Source organism: Poeciliopsis prolifica, unplaced genomic scaffold (genome assembly GCF_027474105.1).
Source record: "Poeciliopsis prolifica strain line A6 unplaced genomic scaffold, Auburn_PproV2 SCAFFOLD018, whole genome shotgun sequence".
Classification (NCBI taxonomy): Eukaryota; Metazoa; Chordata; class Actinopteri; order Cyprinodontiformes; family Poeciliidae; genus Poeciliopsis; species Poeciliopsis prolifica.
The window spans coordinates 10,346,698-10,374,011 of NW_026562393.1; the positions used below are offsets into that span (position 1 = coordinate 10,346,698).

Below are 27,314 nucleotides of genomic sequence, written 5' to 3' on the forward strand. Positions count from 1 at the left end.
ACTTGCCTAAAATTTTCTTGTCCTTGATTTTTTTTTTCTTCTTTCCATCTCCTTTTCCCATCTATATCACTCCCTGTGGCGGTGCAGGTATGTGAGGGCAGGAATGCATTTGCTGGATTGCTGAATCGTCGGTTGTTTAAATTGAGTTAAAAAAGAAAAAAGTTACTCCGTTTGCAATGAAAAACCTTTATTGGGACATCAATAAAAGCAAGCGTTCACTCTCAGCCCAGCTTTGAGTTACAGAAAACATCGTTACAAACTCACAAAGCTGAACCTGCCAGACAAAAATGTGACGTTTATTTCAGGTTTGTTCTTCCCTTACATGATCAAACTTAAGCTTCTGTCAGTGTTTTTGTGCAACATCTGTTGCTCACTAAACATACAATATTATTTCTTTTCCATCTTAACTAAAGCAAAAACTTTGACTTTAAATCCCTTTTGTTTAACACGTACTTTAATCCCGTAGCAAACATAAATCCAGCCCTGCTTCAACGTACTTAATCTCCTTTTTAAAAAATAATCCCACGTTATTAATCTTACAAACACTTAGAATGAAATCTATGCATTTTCTAGAGCTTTACTGGAGACGTTTGTTTTCACCGTGCTCTGGATGGCAGCTGCTGAGGAAGACGAGGATGATTTCTTCTCCATGGATCTGAATGAAGTCGTGACAGTGGAAGACTTTTTCTGGACCGTCTTCTTCCTCGTGACGTGAAGGACCTCCGTGGCGTCCATGTTGACGCCTTTCTGGATCTCCTCGCTCGTCTCCAGCTGCTCTGCGGTCTCTTGCTGCTGCTGCTCCAGCTGCTGCTGCTGGTGGTGCAGCTGAAAGGTGGAAACGGAGAGAAGGTTAAACGAAGCATTTGTTGTCTTTTGCTTTCATCTTCAGCAGCGTTTCTCACCATCATCATATGCTGGTACTTTGAAATCGCCTCATCAGTGGTAACTCCCTCAGCGAGGCCCAGTTCTGCAGCCCGGCGGGCGAGCTCGGCCTTATGGGAGCCCGGAGGGGTCCAACCTACTCCTCTGATCCAATTCAGGTCAGACTTGTAGTTCACCTGGTGAAAAACAAAATGAAAAGCCACGATCTTTAATAGACTCCAACCAATGTCTGTCTACGATGGAAAGTATTTACACCCCTACAATCTTTGTTTCATTTGCTAAAATCAGAAAAGTTCAAATTGTTTCTCATGAATTGTTTCTCATCTCAGCTGGACAGAAAAAAATTGAAATGTAGAATTTTTTAGAAATTCACTGGAAAAGAAAAACTGGACCATCAGACGGTCAATTTGAAGAAAGTACCTCGGAAGTCGTGAAAATAATCCAGTATGTTTAGGAAAGTACTCGGGCAGTTTCAGGAACGTACCTGGTGATTCCCAGGTAAGTTTCGGAAAAGTATTCTGTCGGCTTTAGGAAAGTATCTAATAATCTCCAAGAAAGTATTTGGTAAGTTTTATGAAAGTACCAATTAATCTCCAGGTTGGTTGTAGATATATTTCTGAAAAGTCCCTCTTGAGTTTCAGGTAAGTTTCAAGAAAATTCTGTAAGTTTCTGGAAAGTACTCAGGCAGTTTCAGGATTTAAATACCCAATAAATCTTAGGAAGGTACCCGGTAAGTTTCAGAAAAACCAACTCTTTGTTATGTCTTTGTTATGAAACTTTCAGATCCGGTTTTAAACTCTGAGTGGTTTCAAACCCTGGCGTCTCACATCGCTCTGCAGCTTGTAGGCCTGCTTGGCGTGCTTGACGGTGAGCTGCTCGGGGTCGCAGGTGTAGTCGTGGAGTTTGCGGCGGTAGGCGACGTCGCTGGCCTGGGCCTGACTCTTCTTGGCCAGCAGGAACTCGGGCTGGTCCGCTCGGATGTTGCAGCGGGCGCGCTCCTCCTTGGACTGGCGCTGATACTCCAGGTTGCTCTGAAGCTTGCTGGCAGCCAGGGAGTGGACCATCTTTGGGTCGTCCTCCACGCAGCGCAGCCCCACCTGCTGGCCCTTCTGCTTCAGGTGGGACTCCTTGTAATGGAACTGTGAACAAAAATGAATTCAATTTAAATTAGACGCCAAGATATTCTACTGAATAGCAAGGAATGCAAAAGTAATATTTGATCAGATGACTCTACATTTTGTAGACACATTGCATAAAAACTGTATGCTGACAATGGCTACCATTGGTTTTAGCTGTTAAGCTAGCAAAATAATTAAATCTTATTTATTACATATTAAAAAATGGATGCAGTGCATTGCTACTAACTGTGGACACTACAACTACTACATAACAAGGTCAGTAAAAATGTTTGAATTAAAAACAATAGAGAAAGCAAGGGAAGTAGGTCAGCTAGGCTAGCTTGACTTTGACAACCTTAACATGTAGATGTGCTGTGGAATTTGGTGTTTCTCGATTCGGTTAAAAAATTTAACAGTAGGCGACCTGCACACCGACTGCAACACACAGTCAGCAGAGCAGGTCTTCACATCAGCTGTTAGCTTAGCTAATAGCAGGCGATCGCTTATTAATAACCGCAAAAACAAACATCCATTACAAAGACATAAAACTGCAGTGTTTTTGTTCTTTGTCCGGAAAAATGTTTGAGTATTAAAACCCGAAACATACAGTGACGTTGTTGTCAGTTGCTATTTGAGTTGTTTTTCTGGGTTATTTTTTTGTTTCACTGTGACACTGTAAGCAGTCAATTATTAATTAATAATATTATTATTAGAATTATTAATTAATATTATTTTACAATAAAAATTGTAAAAATAATTAAAATGTTTATTATTATTAATTTTTGCTGCGCCAAATTAATAATACCAACAACCCCAGGCCCCATTTGGTTCAGGGAGTCGTTCTGCTGTAGTAACGCGACGTTGGATGTTGCGCGCAAGAGCGGAACGTCCGGATGTGAATGATTCCACGCAATGCGTCCACAACTTCCGGACCAAACCTACGTCGCTGGCGATGTCTCTGGAGGCCTTGGCTGTTTGGAAGGGGATGGCATCCAGCCTCAAGTCGTAGCCTGCCGTCTTCACCTGCTCTCCAGAGGCCTTGTAAACTTTCTTCACAGTGAAAAACAGGACAAATCTTAGAATGGGATGGTGAAGGGGAATTATCTGCATGCATTTACTTTACTAAAAGTGTCTCACATCGCTGATCTGCTGGGCATTGATCTTGGCTCTGATGAAGTCGGGGTCGTCTGGGTGTAAGGTGAATTTATGCATCTCGTCGTTCTTTCCAGACTTGTAAAGTCTCTGCAATACACAATGAAAGACACAAGCAGCTAAAGGACCAATTAAATATATATTTAATGCGTGATTTTTCTTCTTTCTACCTCGCTGCACTGCTGGTAGCTGGTCTTGGCGTGGACGATGTCGGGAGAGTCGGCCACTGATGTGAACTTGATTCTGTCCGGCAGCTGGCGGTATTTCTTCTGCAGGAGGAAAAAAAAAATCACATCACAATGTTTTAATTCATTTGATTTATTTTTCTTTCTTCCTACGTCTTATTGATTTGAATAATGTTTTATTTTTAACCTTTTTTCTTTTTATTGTGAAACGTTTTCAGTGCTACTTAAATAAGTGAAATTTAATTGTTTGGTAAATTTCAGATAAAATGATGAAACAAGCAATAATTAGATTTTGCCACAATAGTCAAGCAAATACCCATCAAATATATTGAATGATGTTCAAGTTATTATTAATCCAATGCAATTTTAAACAGGTTTGATTGATAGAAATTCGTCAGTTTTGCAGTTTTCTGGAAGTTTGTTTGCAGGAACTGAAATCTGCTGCTTTTGCTTCTGTTCATTTTTATGAATATACTAAATATTATGTGACTGAAGTAAGAAAATGCAAACAACTAAATGTTTCCTTAGGTATTTAAAATAATTTTACTGGTGAAAATCTTAGTGAAATACAATAAGTGACTTTTATTGCATTATTTAGCTTCGTTGTTTGTTCCGTGTCTACGTTTTGTTTTTAGTTGCTTGTCTTACAGGCTAGAAATAAACTAAAATAAATTATTATTATTACTGGATGATTTTCTAGTATATTTTTTCCCAAAGACTCACATCACTTATGAGTTCTCCTGCCTTCTTAGCCGCCTCTAGCTGCGGCGTTCCCACTCCGTCCCAGGCCACTCCTTTCATAAAACTCAGGTCCGACTTGTATTGTTTCTATGCATGAAACAGTAAAACACACATAAATCAAGTTGCGTGTCAGCGTTACATCATCTTCCTTTGCTTCCCTCGTCTTTATTCCTCACCTCACTCTGCAGGTTGTAAGCCTTCTTGGCCCATTTCACCTTCATGTCATCAGGAAGCACCGTGTATTCGTGCAGCTTTGTCCTGTAGTCCTGATCGCTGGCCAGCGCCTGCGCGTTTTTAGCCGTCACCAGGTGGATCATGTCTGGGGTCAGGTGGTACCGGCCGCTGGCGGACAGGGCGTCCCGGCGGTACTCCTGGTCGCTGGCCAGCCGGCCGGCCTGCAGGCAGTGCAGCAGGTGGGGGTCCTCTGTGACGCTCCTGACTCCGATGCGTTTCCCCTTCTCCAGCAGGTGGTTGTGCTTATATTGGTACTGCAGAGACACGAGTTGGGTTGATTTCCTGGGCCCGCTTCGTTAACGGGTCAGCGCATGCGATTCATCTAAAGAGTTTAATGTGTTTCTGTGACATGATGCAGATGAATCATGTCACCTATTTTGTGCTGTTCTGCGTCCTGACAGTGCAAAGTCGCAAATGTGAGCGGAAAAGATGAGCGACGAGTCAGGTTGTTTTACAGCGACATATTAAAGCCGTTACAAAAAGTAAAAAAAGAAACTGAGTTAATATCTGCCAAAAAACAGTGACGTTTTAAAAATAATTTTTACATTTTTTTTTAGAAAAAACAAGGACATTTCTGAGCTCCAAAAGTCAAAAATTTGTGAGAAAAAAATGTGTTAAGTTCTGAGATTGAAAAGTCAAAAATGTCCTAGAAAAATACTCAGAAATTTTGAGAATAATCTCAGAAACCTTCAAGAAAAAAAACAAGGAAATTCCTGAACTCCAAGTCAAAAAATTTGCAAGAATTTTAAAAAAACCTTTGAGATTAATATGAGACATTTTCTTGAGAAGAACTTGGAAATGTTCTGAGTTTATAAATGCGAACATTTTTGACCTTTGAAACTCAAATTTCCAAATGAATTAGACATTTCTGAGACTTACCTAAACATTTGTGGGTTTTTTCAAGCAGATTTTCTCAATTTTAAACTCAGAACTCCATGTTCTCTCTAGAAAAATTCTGAAACTCATTTAAATTGTTTTTCCAAGCAAATTTCTAACTTCTCAAACTCATAAATTACCTTGTTTATTCTAGAAAATGTATGTGTTTTTTGGTGAACATTTTCTCTTCCTTTCTTTTTCTGTTTATAATAACCATAATTTGTGGTTGTAAATCACATTGCTAGAGTGTGATTAATCTAGTTAGTATTTTTTAATCTAGTTTAATCTGCACTCCTGTTCTGCTTACGTCGCTGGCGATGCCTGTGGAGCTCTTAGCGGCCTGGAAGGGGATGTCCTGCATGGTGAGCTTGTAGCCTTGAGCTCGCAGCGTATGCCAGGACTCTCTGTACTTCACCTACAGCAAACGTAGCACACGGAAAATAAATAAAACATCTTGGACAGTCATTGTATTTTGGCGAGCAGCTTAAATTGTCGTACCTCACTGAAGTTGGAGGCGTTTATCTTTGCTTGTGTGATCTCAGGTCGCTCAGTTGTGATAGTGTAGCTGTGCTGGTCGTTTATGCCCTTTTCTTTGTACAGACGCTGAGAAAAAAAACATATTATGTTGCATATTATAAAATCCACAGAAGACATGGTGAAAGTTCCTGACTCACTTCATTTGTGATTTGTCCGCTGAGTTTAGCGTGGATGATATCTGGGGAGTCGGCAACCGAAGTATGCCTGAATTTGTACGGCTGCTGTCGGTACTTTTTCTGTGGCAGAAAACAGATATTTGATTATCTCTCTGAGCAAATCTTTTAAATTCTTAAATAACATTAAATATTTAAAAATCTGTAGGCTTTCTTGTGGACACGGCTGGGGAAAATGATTTTTCCGGGAAAACATGAAATGTAGTTTTTGAGAGAAAATGTATTTTTGCTAAAATTATTTAGTTCATTAATGGGGATGATTAAAATCTCAAATAATCTTTGAAAAGGAGGCTTCATGGATGCAGAGCAGGAGCAAAGTAGAGGGAGAACCTTGATATTTAATTCTAAAAGAAAAAAAAGGAGATAGAAAATAGATGAAATTTCTTCTTACATCACTGATGAGGTCAGAGGCTCTCTTGGACTCCTCAATCTGCAGAGCTCCAGTAGCGATCCAGGCGGCGCCTCGCAGGTAGTTCAGGTCAGAGCGATACATTCTCTGTGAACAGACACTTTTCTTTCATTTTACTCACACAGGGGAAACTTTTGCATGTCTCAGTCAACATTTAGCTTTCTTACAGGACGACTGACACACATGAAAGAAAACAAATCCAGTCAGAAGTTTACATACCCTTATCAGGATGTTATATTTATCTTTGAGCCATTCTTTCTCCATGGCGAAATGATTGTACAACATTAAAATTAAATTAATGGAACATATTCTTGTTTTTTTGAGTGCATCTGACTCAAAATTTTGGATTGATCTAAAATTTTTGACAATCAATGAAATGGAGTAAGTAATAATAATGGAATGATAATAAATGCAATTAATCTCAGAAATTTTCAAGGACAAAACATGAAAATTTCTGAGTTTGAAAAGTCAAACATTTGCTAGAATTTTTTTTTCCAAAAGTTAAAAAACTTTTGACTTTTGAATATTTCCGAATTTTTCTAGAATTTTTTCTAAAATCTCCAAATTTTATAGTTTTATTTTGTAGAAGTTATTTTTCAAACTCTGAAATTCCCAAGTTTTTTCTTCAAAATTTCTGGTATCAATCTCAAAATTAAAGAGTTTTTTCTAGCATTTTTGACTTTCCAAACTCAAAAATTTTCATGTTTTTAAATGTGTGATAGGAATTTCAACATTTCTGATATTTCTTAGAAAATTTCAGCTTTTATTCTTGCAATCTTTGACTTTTCAAACTCATAAATTTCCATATCCTTTTTGAAAATTTCAGAAAAAAAAAAAATTCTTGCAATGTTTTTTTTTCTTTACAAAGTCCAAAGTTTTATCTTGAAAATTTCTGATATTAATGTAAAAATGTCAGTTTTTTTTAGGCATTAGTGCTCCTTTTCCAATCTCGAAGGGCCCTGATACACTGCTGTGGATTAGCGCTAAAGAAACTATGAGCAGCTGAGTTTTCTTAGGTACTTGTTGTTAGTTATCAGTATAATTTTTGCAACAAACCATTTTAAACCATTTCTGATAAAGACGACTGGTCGAATAGCTTCGAGTAAAGATTATTGTTGGTGCTGAAGCCGTGTAGAAAGAGGAGTTTCTGAAGTCCGTCTCACCTCACTCTGCAGTTCGTACGCTCTCTTGGCAGCCTGCACCTTCATGTCGTCGGGCAGCGATGTGTAGTGATGCAGACACAGCCTGTAGTCGTGGTCGCTGACCAGAGACTGGGCCTTTTTAGCATGAGCGACCTCAACCATATCCATGGGCAGGTGGAATTTCGAGAGCTGATTTGCTGACTCCTTCTTATACTTAATCTAAATTCAAAACAGAACTCATAAATGTAATTTCAAATTGCTTATTTCTAGATAAACGTCAGGGCATAAGCACTCACATCACTCTGTAGCTTGCTGGCGTGAACCGAATGCGCAATGTTCAAATCGTCCTGCAGCCCCTTCAGTCCAATCATCTTCCCTTTGGCCTTCTCAAATTCTTCTCTGTATTTTACCTGAAATCAATCAGTTTACGAGTCACACAAATTAATTACATAGTGAAACTTTCTGTGTGTGATTGAACTTAATTGAAGTTAATGTAACATATTCTTGTTTTAGAGTACATCTAACTCAAACTTTTATCTGAAATTATTGAGTATTGATTAAATGAAATAGTCAATACTAATGGAATAATAATAATTGGAGATTAACACCAGAAACGTTCAAGAAAAAAAGCATGGGCATTTCTGAGATTTTTAAGTCTATTTTTTTTCCCCAAAGTTAAAAAAAACTTCTGACTTTTGAAAATTTCCGATTTTTTTTTCTTGAAAATTTCTGATACTAATCTCAAAATTTCAGAAATTTCCATATTTTTCTTAGAAAACTTCCAAGATTGATTTAAAACATTTTTTTCTCGCAAGTTTTTTGACCTTTCAAACTCAGAAATTCTCAAAGAAAAATTTTTACATTTCATTGAACATTGATCTCCAAATTTTAGATTTTTTTTCAAGCTAATTTTCAACTTTTCAAACTCAGAAAATTCAAAGTTTTTTTTCTTGAGAATTTCAACCAATCTCCAAATTTCAGATTTTTTCTAGCAAATTTTCAACTTTTCAAACTCTTTCTTGAACATTTCATATTGGGTGTCACACCAGTGAGTAAGACTGTCTGTGTGGGGTTGAACTGGGACTCACATCACTGAGGATGTCTGCAGACGCTTTGGCGGACTGGAAAGGAATCGCGTCCAGACGCAGCTTGTAGCCGCCGTCGCGTAGCTTCGTCCAGGATTCCTTGTATTGACTCTAAAAGTGTAAATGTATCATGAGAAACCAACTCATGGAAACATGAGAATGAGATCAATAAGCAGACTAAAAAACAAAGCTTTACCTCACTGATGTTTCTGGCATTGATTCTTGCTTGCACCAACTCTGGCAGCTCTTCACTCACTGTGTAATTGTGTTTTATGTTTTCTCCCTTCTCTCTGTACAATCTCTGAATAAAAAAAATAAATATTACGACCATTACTGCAGGAAACCAGATTCCAGTCTGCATGAAAGTTGAAACTACAAAATAAATTCTTTGTGTGGTTATTTGTAGTGAGAGAGGAAAATATTAAATTTACCTAAACAAGCACTTGACACCGTCTATGAAATATGTTTTACTAAATTTATTTAAAACAATATTTTGTTTTTTATATAAATAAAATAATTGAAAAATAGGAACCAAAAATTCTGATGACAAATTTAAGATAAAAAAATATTATTTTTGCATGATTTTTCCCCTTTGCTGGTTCCAAATTTCAAACTTCATATATGTATTTAAGTATATGTATTATTATAATTATATGCTTTTTAATAATTTATATAAATTATTTGCATTTATATTTTTTTATTTAAAACAGGAAACCAAAATTATGCTAAAAAAATTTAAAATTAAAAAATTATTTGCATGTTTTTTTCCCCCATCTTCTGCACATCGCCCCCTGGTGGTCCCCACTTTGAAATACACTACTAGATGTATGTCTTTAGTTTAACTACATATTCAGTCTTTAGTTAAATATTTGTCTGGTTAACTAAATATTCAGCTTGATAATTAAATATTTAGTTGAAATTGTGACATTTGTAAATGAAATATGAACTTTATTTTTCTTTTAATGCAGGGCCAAATAAAGCAAATTCACTGTGTAATTTTACAAATGGCATTTTGTAGAATTCTTCTTTCTATATAGTGTATATAAATATCTGGATTTGACTGTAGAAACCTATGATATTGATATTTGTTGTTGCTAAACTTACATCAATAGCCAGTTTGTTGCTGAGTTTGGCCTGTTTCATCTCTGGAGTGTCTTCAACACTGGTGAACTTCAGAGCGCTCACATCCTGACGGTACTTTTTCTGAAGAAAAACAAAACAAAACAATTTGTACAGATGAGGCAAAGAATGAAACTGGAAGTGCACAAATGTCAAATGACCAGAAGAGGGCGCACTCATCACAATCAGAAAAACTGCAAATATGAAAACGATCACACAGCCGATGTTGCTGTTGTATAAAAATAAATGAAACAGTTTTTTAATTATAATAATAATCTCTTAAATGTTGTTCTGGGAGTCATTTCAGCGTATCATGATGGTAATGAAAACAGGAGTGACCTTTAAATAAATCCCCCTGTAACAAGGTTAAAAATAGAAGTCTTTCGCTCAAGTGTGCTCTATAAAAAAGTTCTTCCTGTACTTATTGGGGTGATTTTATTTAAAAGTCCTAAACGATAATCTAATTAATAATATTTATTCTAGGTTGTTGAGAATAAAATCTGTAGTTTTCCTCAATTTTTAGAGCTTTGGTTGATCAAGTTTGTTATTTTTTTCATTTAATCTCTGATATATAATCTGTTTTGAGATTACCTCACTAGCCAGATCTGAAGCTTTCTTCGCCTGCTGAACGTCCAGAGATTTTGAGGCCTCCCAGCCGACACCTTTCATCCAGTTCAAGTCCGATCTGTACTGTTTCTAAACACAATCGGAACAATCAGGTGAATTAGTGCAGATTTAAATGAAAGGTTAATTGGTTGTTTTCGGGGGAGGCTTACATCGCTCTGTAAATCGTAGGCCTTCTTCGCCCAGGCCACATTGATGTCCGTCGGCAGAGTGGTGTACTCATGGAGGAACGTCCTGTATTTCGTATCCGTGGCCAGGTCTTGAGCCTTCTTCGCATGGCTGATGTTCATCATATCCAGAGACACCCTGTGGGGAAGGTTGATGTTTAAAATCCTGGCATTACTCTGACCTTTTGCCCTTGAGGCCATTCTCATTTAAAAAAAGACTAATTCATTCATGAGCTTCGCCAGGGTGATGACCCACAGCTGCCTGTCTTGGACAATAAATCTTTTGTGGATGTCAAGGCCTGTGGCTGTGTGACCTTAATAAATGGGCCATTCATTAAAGGTTTTCAATGAGGATTAAAAATATTTCTATACATAAGGTCAGAATATATTAGACTTAGAAAACTGCTAGTTTTGAAAATATACAATATTTACAACCTCAATGATAATTTAATTATCAATTCAGAGGATAAATCCATCAGAAAATGTTTTTCTTATATAAAATAAACTATATTTCAAAATATTTTTCTCTTTATAGTGGGACCGAACAATAAATCAATAACAATATATACTGTAACAGACACAAAATCGATATTAATAGATAATACGTTTGATATAATATTCAATAATTTCACTGAACTCTCACTCTTTGGTTACCTAGCAACCCACTCACTCTTTGGTCACCTAGCAACCCACTCACTCTTTGGTCACCTAGCAACCCACTCACTCTTTGGTCACCTAGCAACAACCTGCTGAGTGACTGACACGGCAGCAGTTTATTGTTTTGACTCATAACTGCTTAAAAATAAATAGCAACAGAGTGAAAACCGCAGGTAAAACAGGAAAATTAGTTTGGCTGCATTTCAGATATTTTAAACTAAAAAAATTAATCAATAATTATTGATATCGACTGATAGAAAACGCTTGTATCCTGATATGTATTTCCACCATTCCGATCTGCCCTATCTCAGGGTGTATATTTCTCACAATTCAACAACAGAGATCCTAAATTGATTATTAATAAAAAGCTGCTACAAAGTATTAGTTTATAGATGTAGAAATTGGATTATTTCACTTTTTATGGTTTCTTCTCAACACATTTCTTACGGTATGTTACATAACAAAACTTGGCTTTTTAACTCTTCCGTTTTTACATAAACTGTATTTTAATCTAAATACTCTTGAAGAGTACAAAGATTAAGGCTAAATTATCATTGAGCCACTCAATGATAAATTGCTCCTGATGTTTAAATTGGATATACAGCAAAAGAAATCTGGTTTCATTTGAATAACTGGTAAAAATGTGTCCAAATGTTGGTTAATCCAGAGGATTTACTTGTATTTAGTCTTAGTGTCCTCGTAGTCCTTCTTGTAGTGGAGCTCGCTCTGCAGTTTGGTGGCCAGAGCGGAGTGAGCCATCTGAGAGTCGTCACTGACAGATTTAATCCCGATCACTTTACCTTTGCTTTTCTCGTACTCCTGCTTGTATTTCACCTGAAACAGAACAGAAATGTAACGGCTTTTCCTGTCAAACTCAGATATATTAAAATGCCTTTAATCAGGTGGGAACGAAAAGTATTTTTATAGTTGTTCCAAAAAGGTTTTGCACCAATATTAAAATGTCTCACATCGCTAGCCAGGTCTCGCTTTGCCTTTGCTGTAAGTATCGACAGGGAGTCCAAATTAAGCTCAAAGCCCTTTTCCCTCTGCTTCTCCCACTGGCTCTTGTACACTTTCTATAAAAAGAAAGAAATTGAGCATCAGATGTATTTGCAATCAAACCTCAGAGAAAAACTAGTTACGGTTGTTCCATCTAGTAAAGTTAGTGAACTATTGTTAATTTTTTATATTTTGGAAATGATGTACTTATTTCCTTTTTTGGGCAATAACTCATCACCTCCCAAAAAGTAATGAAAATTCATTTATTTTTTGCTTAAATTATCTTTTGGTATTTTTTTTTGTTGCCAAAAATCAGTTTGACAAAGGTTAAAATTTTAGGAAAGGTGACAATATACTTACAAATAATTACAAAATACTTTAATGTATTGCAAACATTTATTTACAAGCGTTTGTTTTGGAGCTAAAAAGTGTTTTAAGTTAACAGGAAATTTTAAAATCTCACTTGATAATTAGGTGTCATTGGAAGATTATTATCTGAACACCAACGATAAACAAGAATTTCAGCTCACCCCGCTGAGCATGTTGGCGTTTGCTTTTGCTTGTCGGAACAGCGGCTCGTCTTTTGTCATGGTGTACTGGTGAATCATCTGTTCTGTGTTTGCTTTGTACGCCAGCTGTAAAATCACAGAGATGAGTATTACAGAAATAAACTCCATGATGATGGAAGAGTCTGTGTATGAGAGCTTACATCGCTCTGCAGCTCTTGACTCTTCTTGGCGTGTTTGATGGACAGATCATCCGCTACCTGGGTGAACCTCATTTTGTCGGCCTTCTGACGGTATTTGACCTGTGAAAACAGAATATATCGTCGATGAACAGCATCTCCAAAAGGATCTGTATTACTTTAATGTCTAATAAAATTGACTTGCATCACTGAGCAGCTCTCCGGCTTTCTTGGCCTGAGTTATATTGAGGCATCCCTCAGTCTCCCAGCCGACGCCCTTCATCCAGTTCAGGTCAGAACGGTACTGGTTCTACAGGAAAATAATAACCTCATTGAGCAGGTTAGGATAGCAAATTGTTCTTAAATACTGAGATTTTAGTCTGGTCAGTTCTGCTTTAGAGTGAGCCGTTTTAGGGTCTCTGTCCCTTTAAATCCAAATAAGCTGCTCCTGGCCACGCCCCCCTGACCCACTCAACGTTTACACTCGCACGTGAAAATGGCTGCTAACAGATGCGCGATTACTCAACCATACATCTTTGAAAAGAAGAAGAAGAACAACCAGCGACAAACAATAAATTATATTCTACTTTATTCTATACCAGTGCTTCTCAATTATTTTCCGTTACACCCCCCCTAGCAAGAAGAAAACTATTTGCGCCCCCCATTCCCCACCGTGACTATCCATCTCTGCATAACATTTTTTCCTTATTAACATTTTTTTTCGCTGAAAAAACTCTAGCGGCTTATCGGCGTGATTGGGATGTAACGTATTTAAGTGACGCGCTAATTTATTTGGCTTCATGCTGTCCGCTGCGAGCATTTTTAGACACAGCAAACACACCGGTCTTTCCTCTTCTCCAACTGTAGTCACGGTGAAGCCAAGCGCTAAATACGCTTCGTCGTATTTCCTCTTCGTAGCTTTTCGGTTGACTTTCTGTTGTCTCATTATCTTTGTCTCTCTCCGCTTTTCTTTTCATCCCTGTGAAAAACTTTTTCATGTTGGGGGTTGTTGAATAACGGAGGCCATAGACAGAACGCAGTCGGAGCTTTTTGTTGACTTAACACTGCTAACCAAGGCAAACCTGTTGTCTTGTAAGTCGTAAAATGTTGCACTGTCGCAAACGTGACAGAAGTAACAATGAGAGCGCCACTGCCGCCTACTGTGCGCAATTACACTTTATACTAGTTCGGCCAAAAAAAAGCCTGTTCCCCAGGATCACACGCGCCCCCCCAGGTATCGCACCGCGCCCCCCAAAGGGGGCCCGCCCCACTATTTGAGAAGCACTGTTCTATACAATGGCAAAACCAGCTGACCAATCGTGCTGGGGTTGCTAGGTAACAGCACATTTTAAAAAGGCTCATTTTCCTGACACCAATAAATCAATTAATCGCATAATACAATAAAACAAACTCAATCAGTTTTATTTCCATTATTTATTGTTTTTCTATTTTTTTCCCTCTCTTTCTGTCAAACATTAGAAAAGAAAAGTCTTAATTCTGGTGCTTTGGTCTCAATTAGCCTCAGTTTTGTTTACAGTGACTTTTGTTGTTGTTTGTGTTGTCTTGCTGAGTTATTTTGAATATTTAAAGTGTCATCCAATTCCAGTGTTAAATGTTAAATATTGAAAAGGATGTGCTCGCAATAGTATGCCATTACCATTAAATTACTTGAAAATGGTCTCAAAACAACAATATTGTCGCAATAATTGCCCTCCAAGAAAAGTTTTTTTTAAGTGCTTGATCAGCTTTTTAAGAAGCAGTGGATACCCAAACGTGCGTACAAAAATGTGCAAAATGTGAGTTTTGCATAGTAGAGCTCCTTTGAATAAACCTTCAGCTACAAATATTGCTGAATCTCACCTCGCTCTGCAGGGAGTAGGCCTTTTTGGCCTGCTGGACCTTGATGTCGTCGGACATGATGGTGTAGTCGTGAAGTTTGGTTCGATAGTCCAGGTCGCTGGCGAGGGCCTGAGCCTTCTTGGCGTGGCTCAGGTTGATCATGTCCAGAGGAAGGCTGTACTGCGCCTGGCTCTCCTTGGAGCCTTTCTTGTACTCAATCTAAAGAGGCAATAATAATAAAATAATTCGGTATGGAGCTCAATTCATATGTAATTTAATTTGTTTTGTTTTTTTTTCAAGGTGGATTGATGATACAACACACAAATGATTTTTTTTTTTAAACAAGAATTTGAAGCACAGTTTAAACATACAAACTATTATTATGTAAATATAATTTTGATTCTCCTTCTAAACTGTACAAATATACTGAATAATTTGTAATGATCTAAAATTAATTGAACATTTTTTTTGTGAAATATTTCTCATCATAAGAATTTTGATTTATTGTTGTAAACATAAAGGTTTATGATGTTTAAACTCCCCTAAACTGTACATATTGTCTGGACTGTTAATTTGACTATTTTGTCTATTTTCTTTATTAATGAGAGTATCAATAAATATTAATAAAATGGAATTAAATGCAGTTACTACGTGCAGTTTAGTGATACTTCTTTATGTAACTGGTATCCTAAGGAAGCATATTACAAATTAATTCAATAGTAGTATTTGCTTTTATATTTATCAAAATAGTACCACAAAATATTGTCATAAAAGTTTAAGTCCTTATCATCCATTCCTAATTTGAACCACATTCATTAAAACTTTGCACTGCTTACTGTTAAAGTTTTATTTGGTCAACTCTTTGTACATAATTAATCGCCTCAATATCCACACACCTTTACAACTAACCAGTTTCTCCTCTTGAGATTGAAATAAATATTGTGAGACATATCCATTCTGTTAAAACCATAAAATTATTCAAATGTCTGTCAAAAAGCTTTTTTTACACAATGCTTATTCAAATTATTTTTTTTGTTTGGTGACATTGTGCAGCACTTTGACCATCTTTTGGTGTTTTCAAATGTGATCTAGAAATAAATTTGACATTGACATTACCAGCAGACTGTTAACTGAACACATATACCAACTGTATATCTACAATATTATGTTTATTCTGAAGCCTCTGAGGTAACTTCACTCACATTGCTGCTCATCTTGGCCACTTGCAGAGAGTGCAGAGTCTTGGAGTCGCTCATATTCACCCCAACTGCCTTCTCTTTGTTTTTTATGTAGCACTCTTTGTATTTAATCTAAAACAGATGGCAATCTCATTTAATTTGGTTCAGAAGCTATTAAAGTAGATTAATACCACTTTGATGTTTCTTTTTGTTGCTTAGATATCAGCAGTTTCACTCCTTTTCACTTACGTCACTTGCTAGATCTCTGGAAGCTTTGGCAGCTCTCACGCTCAGATCGTCCACACCAGTTTCACAAGCTTTGGACTTGGTCTTTTCCCACTCCTCTTTGTATTTAATCTAAAATTAATTTGGAAAATTAAAGAGAGAAGGAACTCTGCATGCAAACAAGTGTGTTAGTACATGTTTGTGCTTGCAAAACAGTGTAAACTTACATCACTGCACAAAGCTGCGCTGGCTTTGGCGTGCTGGATTTGGGGCAGATCCTGAGATAAAGTGTACTGGTGCTTTGTCTTTTCATAGCCTGCCTTATAATTTAACTGGGGAGGCAAATGAGTTTTGTGTTCACACAAATCCAAAGTGAATTCAGTGCTCATACATGCAACTTGTTAGAAAATTAATAAAAGTGTTCATTATAGGTCCCTGCTTTGTGTTTACTTACGTTGCTGACAAGCTGAGCGTTTTTCTTGGCTAAAATGATCTCAGGTGTGTCGGTCACAGACTTGTACTTGACCTGATCAATATGCTGCTTGTAGTTTTTCTGTAATATTTAAAATATTTATATATCAGAAGCATGAAGTCAACCGAATGTAGCCTTTGTAGTAATATTATAATGAAAAGCTTTCTATAAATTTCATTTCAAAATGTCCAAAATGTCCATCAATTATTTAAATTATAATTCTGCACAGTGAATTGCTATCTGGATTTCATTATTTGGATTTTGCACAAATAAATAAACATAGGAATAGAAGTAGAAATGGTTCAGAGGCTCATTGTGATATGCTGAGAAAAATAAACTCAACAATGAAATTTATACTCCACAATCTCTGTTCACCACCATTTAAAAAATGTCACAAAAATTAAGAATAATAGATTAATAAACAAAACAGGAAAACACTTTAGTCACAAATTGTGGTACAAGTTCAATTTCCCGAGTTGAAAATGACTATTTTAGTGTTTCTTTTTTATTTTCCTGGTTTTAAAATATCACCACAATATCTGCATATTTGTGTAAATCACAGTTTATAATTTCTGGTACATTTACTGACCCAATCGAGAACCACACTTCCAAATAACAGCAAATAACAGCAAAATTTATACTTTTAAACATTGCATTTGTGTTGAAAAAACTAATTAAATAAAACTTGTCTAAATACTAAGCATTGTAAAAACATCAATGTTTTTCAAAAATTTTGATTTTTAATGTTACAGATAATGAAATAAAGAAATAAGTTTGGAAACTCCAACAGTTTTAACATGCAGCTTTTCCAGAAATCAAGACTATGCCAGATTTTTCAAAACTGCGAAGGACTCCTGGGATAAATTGGACTTTGAACTAATTTGAGAGGACTCACGTCTTTCAGTGGGTCCAACTTCCTCTGGCTTTGGTAACCTGGTGTGAGAGTGGCTGGGTAGTTATATTCACCCTGCTCCTGCTCCTGGCCTTGTTTATAAGAAATCTGAAACAAAAAAATAATATTATTGTACATTAGTACGGAAACCAAAGATTTATAAAACGTCAGAGCAAATACACAAATACACCACATTATTTTGTTGCTCTTTTGTTTCAGTGCCATACATGTAAAAGTTTATATAAATGATTGTAATCCTCATACTTTAGAAAGTGCAATACAAATGCAGGCCATTTAGCAACACTTAATCTCGTGCTACATTATGCAGATGCTTTGTCTGCACTGATGAAGGTGAAATGTTCACATTGGCTTTAACAGGAGATAAGTATGATCTACTTACTTTATGATTGATTTAACAAATATTTAATCATTGGAGGACTCTCGTAGGCTCTGCACACAGAATTTAACTTTCAGATTAAGGTTGTAGGATGATGATTCAGTAAGGAAAAACTAAAAAAACGAGGCCTTTTTCCCTAATACTAAGAAAAAATTAACTTTGTCCTTTTTCTGTGGCAGTGTTTCCTTACTTTATATGTAAAACGGGTGAATCACTAACAACACACATATTTAAAGCATTTCACATGATTTGAAGTTTTTGAAAGATATTATTTATTGTTTGTCAAAAACCCACTGAGTGATAGCATATTTAAATGTTTTCAAAGATTATTAAAGAACTGTCATTCTGTAGACGGAATTTCAAGGTGTTTAATAAGTCATGACTTACATCACTTGCCAACGTCCTTGCTTTCATGGCGTGCAAAGTCTTCTTATCAAACCCTGAGTCTTCATAGTGGCCCTTCAGATCACTGGTGTACTTTTCTTTATACTTGTTCTGTTGAGGTTAATATAAATAAAATATAAATGGGGATCATTAAAGCAACGACTTAAGACTATGTATGTGTAACAGGGTTTAATTTGGCCAATGTTATAGATGTGAAGTTTGTCAAAATTTGTTCATTTATTCCTTGAATTCATTTTGTTTCGTCAAGAAGTTGTTTCTCCAGACTTGTTGGTGTTTTAAAGCTCCTCCCCCTTTTTTCTGTTGCCGTCGGTGACTGTGGCATGTATTAGGATCAGCTCTTTGCATTCTTTGCAAATATTATAGCTCAGCATATATTTTAGATCAATTTAATTATATGAGTAACTTTGCTTTCTTTGAACTGTTTTCATTATTAATGTGGTCCATTTTAGCTATGTTTAATTTTAAAAATGTCAACTCCTGCCAACTGCTCATTGTGAGCTATTGCTATAGCTAATGGTGTATATAGAAGGGTGACATATGTACTATTAATAATTAGCTTCCATGAAGAAAATGCATATAAATAAAGATGTGAGTCTTTGTTTATGTCTCTTTTTAGACTTACATCACTGGTGAACTGAGCGATTTTGGCAGAATTTCGAAACTGTGGAGTCTCACAGAAGTTAATGCTGTGGCCTTTGGTGTTCTCCAAGTCTTTCTTGTACTCCACCTGCAGAAAAATAAATATCCATGTTTCAACATTTCTTTTCTTCTTTTTTTAAGTTGATGAGATGCTAAAGAATCTTTTGGTGCTGGATACTAAATATATTTCTGACATTGGGTTTAATCTTAGAGGCAGCAAAAATAACAATGACAGTATTCAGTTCTATGAATGGCTCAGCCTGACAGCATGTTTACTGCGGTCAGGACAGATGCCTCAGGATGAAGCAGAGTATAAAAAGGTTTGATGGGATGTCGTGTGGCCTTGGATGAAAGCTGCAGCCTTATAACAAAGGCATGTCGACAATGCAAGAAATGAGCATTTCATATTTGTTGGAAACTGACACATTAAACCTGATACTTGACTCATGCACACACACAGTTTCTTACATTTGAGGGGGACACTGGGTGTCTTTCCCCTGAGGCAATAGCTACGTTTCCATTGACTAAATAACCGCACAATGTGACATTTCAAAAATAAATTTGGTTAATGGAAACATGGAGGTTGAAAAGAATTAAATAGAATTAAAGTTAAATCACATCTAGTTGATTTATCTAGAAATAATTAAAAATCTAAAACTTATCAGATAATATTTTGTTATCTTAATTAACACAGCTATTTAATACAATCTAAATAACTGCATAATATTCTGGTCTACCAGTTGGTGGCAATAATGCACCATTTTTGTTGTTTGCCAACCGCCAAAAAACATCAAGGAAGAAGAAGAAACGTATACACATGTAATTTTAATTGCGTTTCTCACTTAAAAAAACATCGCAATTGTGAAATTGTGTTTTTTCAACATTAGCGGAATTTTGAAAAAGTTTTGCGAAGATCTGTAATGGCAACACTGCTTAATTGACCCTTGTCGAAAACCAAAACAAGCTTGTTGGACAAAAGCTTTGCAGAATAACTTACCTCACTGACAAGCTTGTTAATTTTCCGCGCATTCTTCAATGTCAGATTGTCCTCAGAGGTCAGACTATGGAAGTGGGACGTGCCCTTCATCTTGTTCAGGTCCTTCTTGTATTTTAGCTGCAGAGGGAATGATGGACGATTCAGGACATGTGTTAGTATAGGAGACACACACGGCATAACTCAGTTTGAAGAGCTATGTCAGTGGGCTAACCCTCCGATTTTGCCCCTCATCTGTTCTGGACTGTAATGACAAGGTGTGATGATGAAAGAGGCCAAAGCTTTCACACTGAGCTCGAATTTGTTTTTGGCGACACAAATGACGTGGGATTGATTTTTTTTATCACTCACATCGCAAATATTCAGACAAGACTTTGAAGCATCCAGGCAAACTATGTATTTCTGACTTTATGCTTTTAAAACAGTTATGGGTTATGCAATTTTTAAGTTGATACTCACATCACTAGCAATTTCCTGAGCCTTCTTAGCAAGATGATAACCAGGCGTGATCATGGCAGGAAAACTTCCTTTACCTCGTTGCTGCTCATAATCTTCAGTGTAGGCAATCTGCAAGTAATACATTTTCTCAATTTGAACCATCTAAAATTTTGGGAGTATCTTTAACAGTGAAAATTTTATATTTTAGAACCAGAAAACAGAAAGATCTTGAAAGAATAAAAAAAACTATGAGAGTGTTAGGGCCATATCCAGAGAAATTTTAAAATAAACAAACAAAATCATGAGAATAAAGTCATAATATTAAGAGAATAAACTCACACAAGAAGTAAGTCATATTACAAAAAAGGTCATAGTATTACTAAAATAAAGTTGAAATAATATGAGGATAAAGTCATAATATTTCAAGTCTAAAGTCAGTTTTATGAGAATAAAGTCAGAATAATACCTGACTTTTACAAGAATGAGATCATAACATTATAAGAATAAAGTCATATTACAAAAATAAAGTTGAAATAATGAGAATAAAGTCATAATATTTTGAGACTAAAGTCTAAATATAAAGTTGGATACTTAATTTTTGTAATACTATGACTTTATTCTTTAATCCATTATCATGACTTGCTTAGATCCTTTCAAATATTGCAAACAAACATTTTTAAATGGCTTACATTTTCTATATGTTTGATGTTTTTATATGAATTTCAAGTGAATTGGTGAATCAGAATGAGTAATATTCACACCTGGCTGAAGTTTTCTGCATTTTCTCTTGCGTGAACCAACTCAACGGCTGCAGCCTCTGAGCTTGCCTTGCCCTTTATCTCTTGCTCGTACATCTGTCGGTACTTAATCTGTAGCAATGTGATATATTTGGTTAATGATCAACATTCTGTCGTTTATTCACACTGCAGACTGAAGTGACCCAATTCCGATTTTCTACCCTTCCGATTTTCTAATGTAACCTGTATCCAATCTTTTTATGACAGTTCGCTTTTTTTCGAATGCGAATGTGAACTTCGATGTCCGATATTCGATATTTCATCTTTTCAAACCTGACCTGAATCCTAACGTCCAAGACCCGAACTTCACTAATACTCGACAAATGTCACTATTCTGCGTCCCGATACACTCGAGCGGGAATAGAAACAACAACCATGGCGAACGATAACGAGGATTTAGTTGTTAATACGGAATGCTGGCTCCACCATAACTTTAAAACCTTAAGCTATGCTCTACTGTTAAATTATTGCGCCCTCTACTGTGCATGCGGGGCACTTTCAGGTCGTTTGCAGTTCACACTGGATATCACATACAAGTTGGAAGTGAACAACCGCGCCAAAAAAATCTGATTTGATAAAAAATTGGAATTGGATCACTCTAGGCTGCTGTGTGAACATAGTTTTAGTTGTCTTTGTTTTGCCACTTACATCACTGGCCTGCTCAGTTGCTCTCTTTGAAACCTTGTACCCAGGAGTAAGATGCGCGGGGAAACTACCTTTTCCCCTCTGCTGCTCGTATTCTTCTGTGTATGCATACTGCATGGAAATGCAAAAATGTTTTGGTTTTATTTGACTGATCTGACTGACTGTAAAATAGCTACAGCGCTAATAAACAGTCAATTAGCATCTTACATCGCTAACAATCTGTGCCTGTTTTTTTGCCAGCAGCACCTCTGGAGGATCAACAAATGTTGTGTACTTTGAGACTCTTTCTTCATGTCCCTTTTTATATTCCACCTAGAAGGCAAAGAGAAGCATCAGATTATTTTACCATGTTGAATTTCTGTTCTGTTCTACAAAAATAGATCATTTTAACTTACATTACTGGCCAAAGAATTGGCATTTTTTACAGCTTGGTAACCCGGTGTTATCATTGCAGGGAAGCTGCCTTTTCCTTTAGATTCTTCATATTCTTCTTTATATTTTACCTAAAATAAGAACACAAAATTAAGCGCTGTTAAATAAACAGTGTCATGTTTATTTAAAGGTAAATAATTGTAAAGACTTACATCACTGATGGTTTTCTGTGCCTGGGACATTGTCACTATCTCCTGGTTGGTCACCATCCCTGAATACCAGGCCTGTTGCTGCTGTGAGAATTCAGACTGAGACTGGAAAGTCTGTTTAAAATATCAAAAATTTCAGCACCTTATTAAATGAGAATGCAATGAAACTGATCAACCATACCTGGTCCCCTCAATTTTATATAAGAAAAGCTATTTTTTGTGTTATCTACTAAATGTAGATAAATGTTATTTACTATAACATTTATAGAATATTTTCACCACTAGCATTTTCGCCACATAGTTTAGTTTATGGAAAAGATCCCAAGACTTCAACTTTGGCAACCACTTTATTACATTAGGTCAAAAACCTTTAACATATATGATAAACTTTGGGTTTTTTTCCCAGCTTTTTATCTTTAAAGAAATGTTTTCCAAATCCAGAAACTTAATTTTCTGCTTAGTTTTATTCAAGTGGGCCAGATACTTATTTTTAAACCATTTAAGCCATACATGTGAATGTGTATATAGGATTCAACATAGAAACAAAAGCCTAGAATGTGGACAATGAATGTCAGTCAGCTTAAAAGACTATGTCCCCTAGGGGACAACATTTATTTTTTTACATTTTATTGGCACAACATTCAGGATAAAGTGGAGAAAACCCAACAACCTTCACCTTTTCAACATTTCTTATGAGCAAAGACATAGAATAACATAGAATAACTGTGCACCATGACTTAAAAACAATAATTTTAAGTTTCATTTACATAAATAATCATCCAAATTGTTTTTAGAAGTCCCGTTAGCTTGGATGTATGGGCCAGTTGCTCTCTGATGAGCTCACCTGGCTGACCACCTGACTGGCTAGGCGAGCCTTCTCCAGCTCCATGGATCTCGTGTGACTGTGGAAGCCGGACATAAAGCGATCGCCATCTTCGCGATACTTAAGCTACAAGTGGCACACGAACGACAAGCATTAAGCCAAGGCAAGCAAACATTTATAAGACAAGACAAAGCATTCCTTTCAATAGCTGAAGCTTCTAGACAACAGTAATATTAGCAGGATGATAATTGTGGGGACCACTGGTAAGAAAGTCTACCACATAAAAAACCAATATAAATGCATTAGTTTGTCTTTACAACATGAAAAAATGTAAAAGTTTAATTGGGTCAGTTTATCTTTTGGAAAAGACAAAATGTGACATTATAAATTTTTAGACATCCTTGCCAGTGGTGCCTCTATTATAATGTCAAGAGAACCTGAGCTCATGATAAAAATATAGCAGAAGTGTGCTATTATTAATAGCTGCCATGTTTTCCAATCAAGATGAAAGAGGAGCTTCCATGAAAGATCCAGAATAAAACCCTTATCCTGCCGTGTTTGATATTTATCCTTTAGCAGTAAACATGTCCTAAACTAATATTAGAACTGCAGTACTGCAAAGGATAAGAGAGTCGACTGCTTTCCAGCATCACTTTGTAAGGGAAATGCTAATGCTAATGCTAATAAAGTCTATTTCACTCTATGTGTATTTTGTTACATCTATTTAAAGAGGAAAATAGACATATTCACTTTATTCAGAATAGATAAAGGGTGAATTAGCATAGTCTGATGTCAGCTCGGATATATGTAGATGGATGTATGTGTCTTTATAAATATCAACATTTTAAGTCCCATATCTCTCTGCTAGCTTATAGCAACAGCTAAGAAGGTTGCATGCCCACTGCAAATATAAACATGAGAGGTCTGCTTAGACACAGATAGACTCAGACAGACAGAAACAGGTGGCCTTATAGAGGAAAGGCAGAGATGAGAGGCTGTTTTTCCTCATGCATATTTTTAGCCACCTACAGCATAAAGTGGCTCAAGCTGAGTGAAGGGTAGTCTCGCCTCTGTCAGAGATACAAAAATAACAGTAAGCACGCTTTTCATTTCAAATCCCTGCTGTGACCTAGAACACCACCGTTATCTTTTCCATCGTTTTTTGATCATACAGTAAGGGATATACAATTTTGAGATCAGGTTGCTAGTTTTTTTATGTTATATTTTTAATTTAGGAGAATCTTGAAACATATGTGATTTTGATATTTTTTAAAATACAATATATTTTGTTTTGACACTTAATTATCAGGGGAAAAAATGCACAGTCTGTTTTGATTAAATTCTTATGTAAAGACAGCTTTACATATATAAGAAGGTCAAAGAAGAGGATTAGGACAACTAAAAATATAGAATTCTGACCATTTTCCTCAGAATTCAGATTTTTTTTCCCCCCTCAGAATTCTGGCTTTAATTTCAGATTTTTCACTCAGAATTTAGATTTTTTTCTATCAAAATTTGACCATTTAAAAATCAGAATTCTGACTTTAATCTTCTAAGATCGAGTCAGAATTTTAAAATTTAAATTTTAAAATTTTCTCAGCTTGAAGTCCTGAGAAAAAAAGTCTAAATAATTTTTTTTCTTATAATCCGTAGAGGCCCTAATCCTCTTCCACATAAAATGAACCTTTTCATGAATAATCCTATCAAATATCTTGCTTGTAGCATTGTATGAAGGCTTATGTCACTTGTCAACAATAGATACTGAGACAGAAGAAGGTCAGAGCTTCATGAATTGAATATGTGCCGCACAATGATGTCATCGCATACCTCACTGGTCGCCTTGCTTTGCTTCTTTGCGTTGATGTTGATGGGAGTTTCATAAACACTTGTGAATGTGTTGTTTCTTGGATTGTGCCTGGAAAGCAGGAGATGTAAAGTGGTGCAGAGGGGAAAAAATACAAGTCAGATCCAATTTCTTTTCCTGACATGTTAAAACTTTAAACTGCTTTAAGAAACATAATCATATTTTTACAAAATAGATTCATTTCTTGATTTGAGTGGAGTAGCACTTACACAGAGCAATATGGCCTCTTCTTGTGACTGACAAAGTTATTAGGGGTGAGAACCATTTTGCAGACATCGCAATGAAAACACGCTTTGTGCCAGTTCTGACAACAGAAGAAACAAATCACATTATTTTATCAATTCAGCATAGAAATTGGTTTAAAACAGATGCATAATCTAAAAGATGGTCAAAATCAGAGAACACCTATTATCAGTTTTGGTATTTTAATGTAAACATAGTCTGGATTTTACAAAATTCTGAAACTATGTGAATCCAACAACATGCTATGAATTTCAGTTGATCAAAATTTTTTAAAATATATTTGTGAAAAATTAAGTGCAACCCACAAAAACATAAATACAAAAAACCCAAAAACGAAACATGTAACAATTCAAATTATTGCAAATATATATTTTTGTCTTGCAGTTAGAAAAAGCAGGCTAAAGCAAAATGTACCTCCATTTTGTTTTCTTGCTAAATACTATTCCAACAGTATTTTATGTTAGAGATATGTTTGTAAGAACAAAAAAATACAGCTATAGCTGTAAAAAAAAATTTTAATTGAAAAAAGGCCTGCACTTAAAAAGTAAGTCAGTAAACCTGACATGTTAATTGTTTAGTGAAGAGCATAACTGTCACTGGTTTTTGCTAGCTACGTAGCAGCTAAAACGCTAATTCTAACTTTAGTAATTAAACTTAACAAAGACTATTAATATCAAATTTAAAAAAGGACAAAAATAATTAAATGAAATAAAGTTGAAAAAAGTTAATCATTTATTGCTTGCTTGTATTTTTTTTCTTTTCTTTCTTGCATCAGTGTTGAGTAGAGCTAGCACTAGCTTCCATTTGACATTTAAAAGAGTTTAACAGTCTTCGAATAAAATTAATTTTTTACATCCTCTAATATTAAAAATAAAATAAAATATCCCAAACAAATCACTAACATTATCATAGTATACTTTTCACATTACTGTTTCACTTTTATCAGGCTCTTGTCCAGTTCAAAATGGCGGGCGGAGGAACGGTAGGCCTCCTAGTTTCTTAGATAATTCAACAAAGGGGGTCATAATTTTTGAACAAAAGTACCCAAATCCAGAATTTGAGATGTTGAAATAACCTTTTTGTAAATTTAGGTGGAAAATCATTTAAATGTCACAGGATCACTTAGCAAAGAAAATAAGAAGACATTGTTTTTGCAAGGAATTTTTGTGTTTTTATTTCAAGCTAACAGGCAGGTGCTACATTCGACATCAAGCCCTATTTGGCAACCAGTGCAAAATTTCTGGTTCAATTTGAAGAGCTCATAGCTCATCAATAATAATAATTAAAAAAAATAAAAAAATAACTCATACGTTTTAGTAAAATGTGCATTACCTGGTCAATGCAGTTGATCTTTTCTGCTGGGTAGACCACAAACCCGCACCTGGCACACGACTGCATGGTGAGCTATAAGTCCTTTCTCCCTCAAAAATAAAAATATCCTCAGGTAAAACTGTGAATGTTGCTTTCAAGCAGCAATGCGATTGTCAGACAGACACCAGTAAAGGTTAGAGCCAGAAAGGGACTCGTGTGTCTTTGCTGGTGGTAAACTTAGCTTTGAGACTGTGCAGCTCTGAGAGGGTCTCTTACCTAAAACCATGTCCCATGAATGGATCAGCCCCTTTTCTGTGCCCCCGATGCTCTGGGACTGCATGAGTACAGCTGTCTATTAGTGGAGACAGACTCACAAAGTATCCACATGTCTCTGCATTTGAGTAATGATCTCAGATAGAATGGCATCCTATGATAACCTCTGCATCACATACACTTAATTCACTTATGTAATTTTTTTTCTTCTAGCTAAGCTAACAATGTTTAGGAAGGAAAATAAATAACCTTTAGTTTGTCAAATCTAGTTGTATAGAAAGACTTGAGCAAAACTCTTTTAATAAAAATCTAATATTGATAATTCTATTTGGGAAATTTTATATCCAAAAATGTAAGTGGACCTGACACAAAACCCAAATACTTCACCTCACGAATTGTTAACATACCTTATTTAATTAATTCTTGATTATTTCATTTTTTTATTCTCAATTACTTTATTACTTCTCTGACAATGTACTTGTTCAAAAATAAATAAGATTTTATTTTATTTCA

At 35.8% G+C, this 27,314-nt stretch overlaps 1 protein-coding gene across 2 annotated transcripts; it reads right to left on the reverse strand.

The window, feature by feature from the left end:
- Positions 1-170: 170 nt before the first annotated feature.
- On the reverse strand, positions 171-26,795 carry nrap (nebulin-related anchoring protein). Of its 2 annotated transcripts, XM_055043210.1 has the most exons (43): positions 26,550-26,795; positions 25,184-25,278; positions 24,938-25,025; positions 23,132-23,236; positions 22,291-22,401; positions 22,102-22,209; positions 21,914-22,018; positions 21,710-21,817; positions 21,026-21,133; positions 20,286-20,393; positions 19,830-19,946; positions 18,816-18,920; positions 18,176-18,283; positions 17,395-17,499; positions 16,482-16,580; positions 16,255-16,359; positions 16,052-16,159; positions 15,827-15,934; positions 14,646-14,843; positions 12,991-13,095; positions 12,810-12,908; positions 12,631-12,735; positions 12,070-12,177; positions 11,778-11,935; positions 10,430-10,583; positions 10,245-10,349; positions 9,639-9,737; positions 8,731-8,835; positions 8,538-8,645; positions 7,746-7,859; positions 7,471-7,668; positions 6,290-6,394; positions 5,863-5,961; positions 5,687-5,791; positions 5,496-5,603; positions 4,255-4,566; positions 4,061-4,165; positions 3,323-3,421; positions 3,138-3,242; positions 2,943-3,050; positions 1,710-2,021; positions 903-1,058; positions 171-825 (listed from the first exon to the last, which is right to left on the reverse strand). In XM_055043210.1, exons 1-43 carry the CDS (start codon positions 26,613-26,615, stop codon positions 559-561), a joined length of 5,394 nt encoding a protein of 1,797 aa, XP_054899185.1. In that variant the 5' UTR covers positions 26,616-26,795; the 3' UTR covers positions 171-558. The 2 variants fall into 2 exon arrangements, with proteins under 2 accessions (XP_054899185.1, XP_054899186.1); XM_055043211.1 differs by lacking the exon at positions 23,132-23,236 and having other exon boundaries at positions 26,550-26,794.
- Between the last annotated feature and the right edge of the window lie 519 nt (positions 26,796-27,314).

What these genes read in the sequence shown, in the direction of transcription:
- nrap (XM_055043210.1), bottom strand. Translation starts at nt 26,615, where the DNA reads ATGCAGTCGTGTGCCAGGTGCGGGTTTGTGGTCTACCCAGCAGAAAAG. An exon ending in CCAATTCTTTGGCCAGTAAT is followed by an intron (nt 22,019 to 22,101) that starts GTAAGTTAAAAT and finishes TTTGCCTTCTAG; the next exon opens with GTGGAATATAAAAAGGGACA. An exon ending in ACGCCAACATGCTCAGCGGG is followed by an intron (nt 12,178 to 12,630) that starts GTGAGCTGAAAT and finishes TTCTTTTTATAG; the next exon opens with AAAGTGTACAAGAGCCAGTG.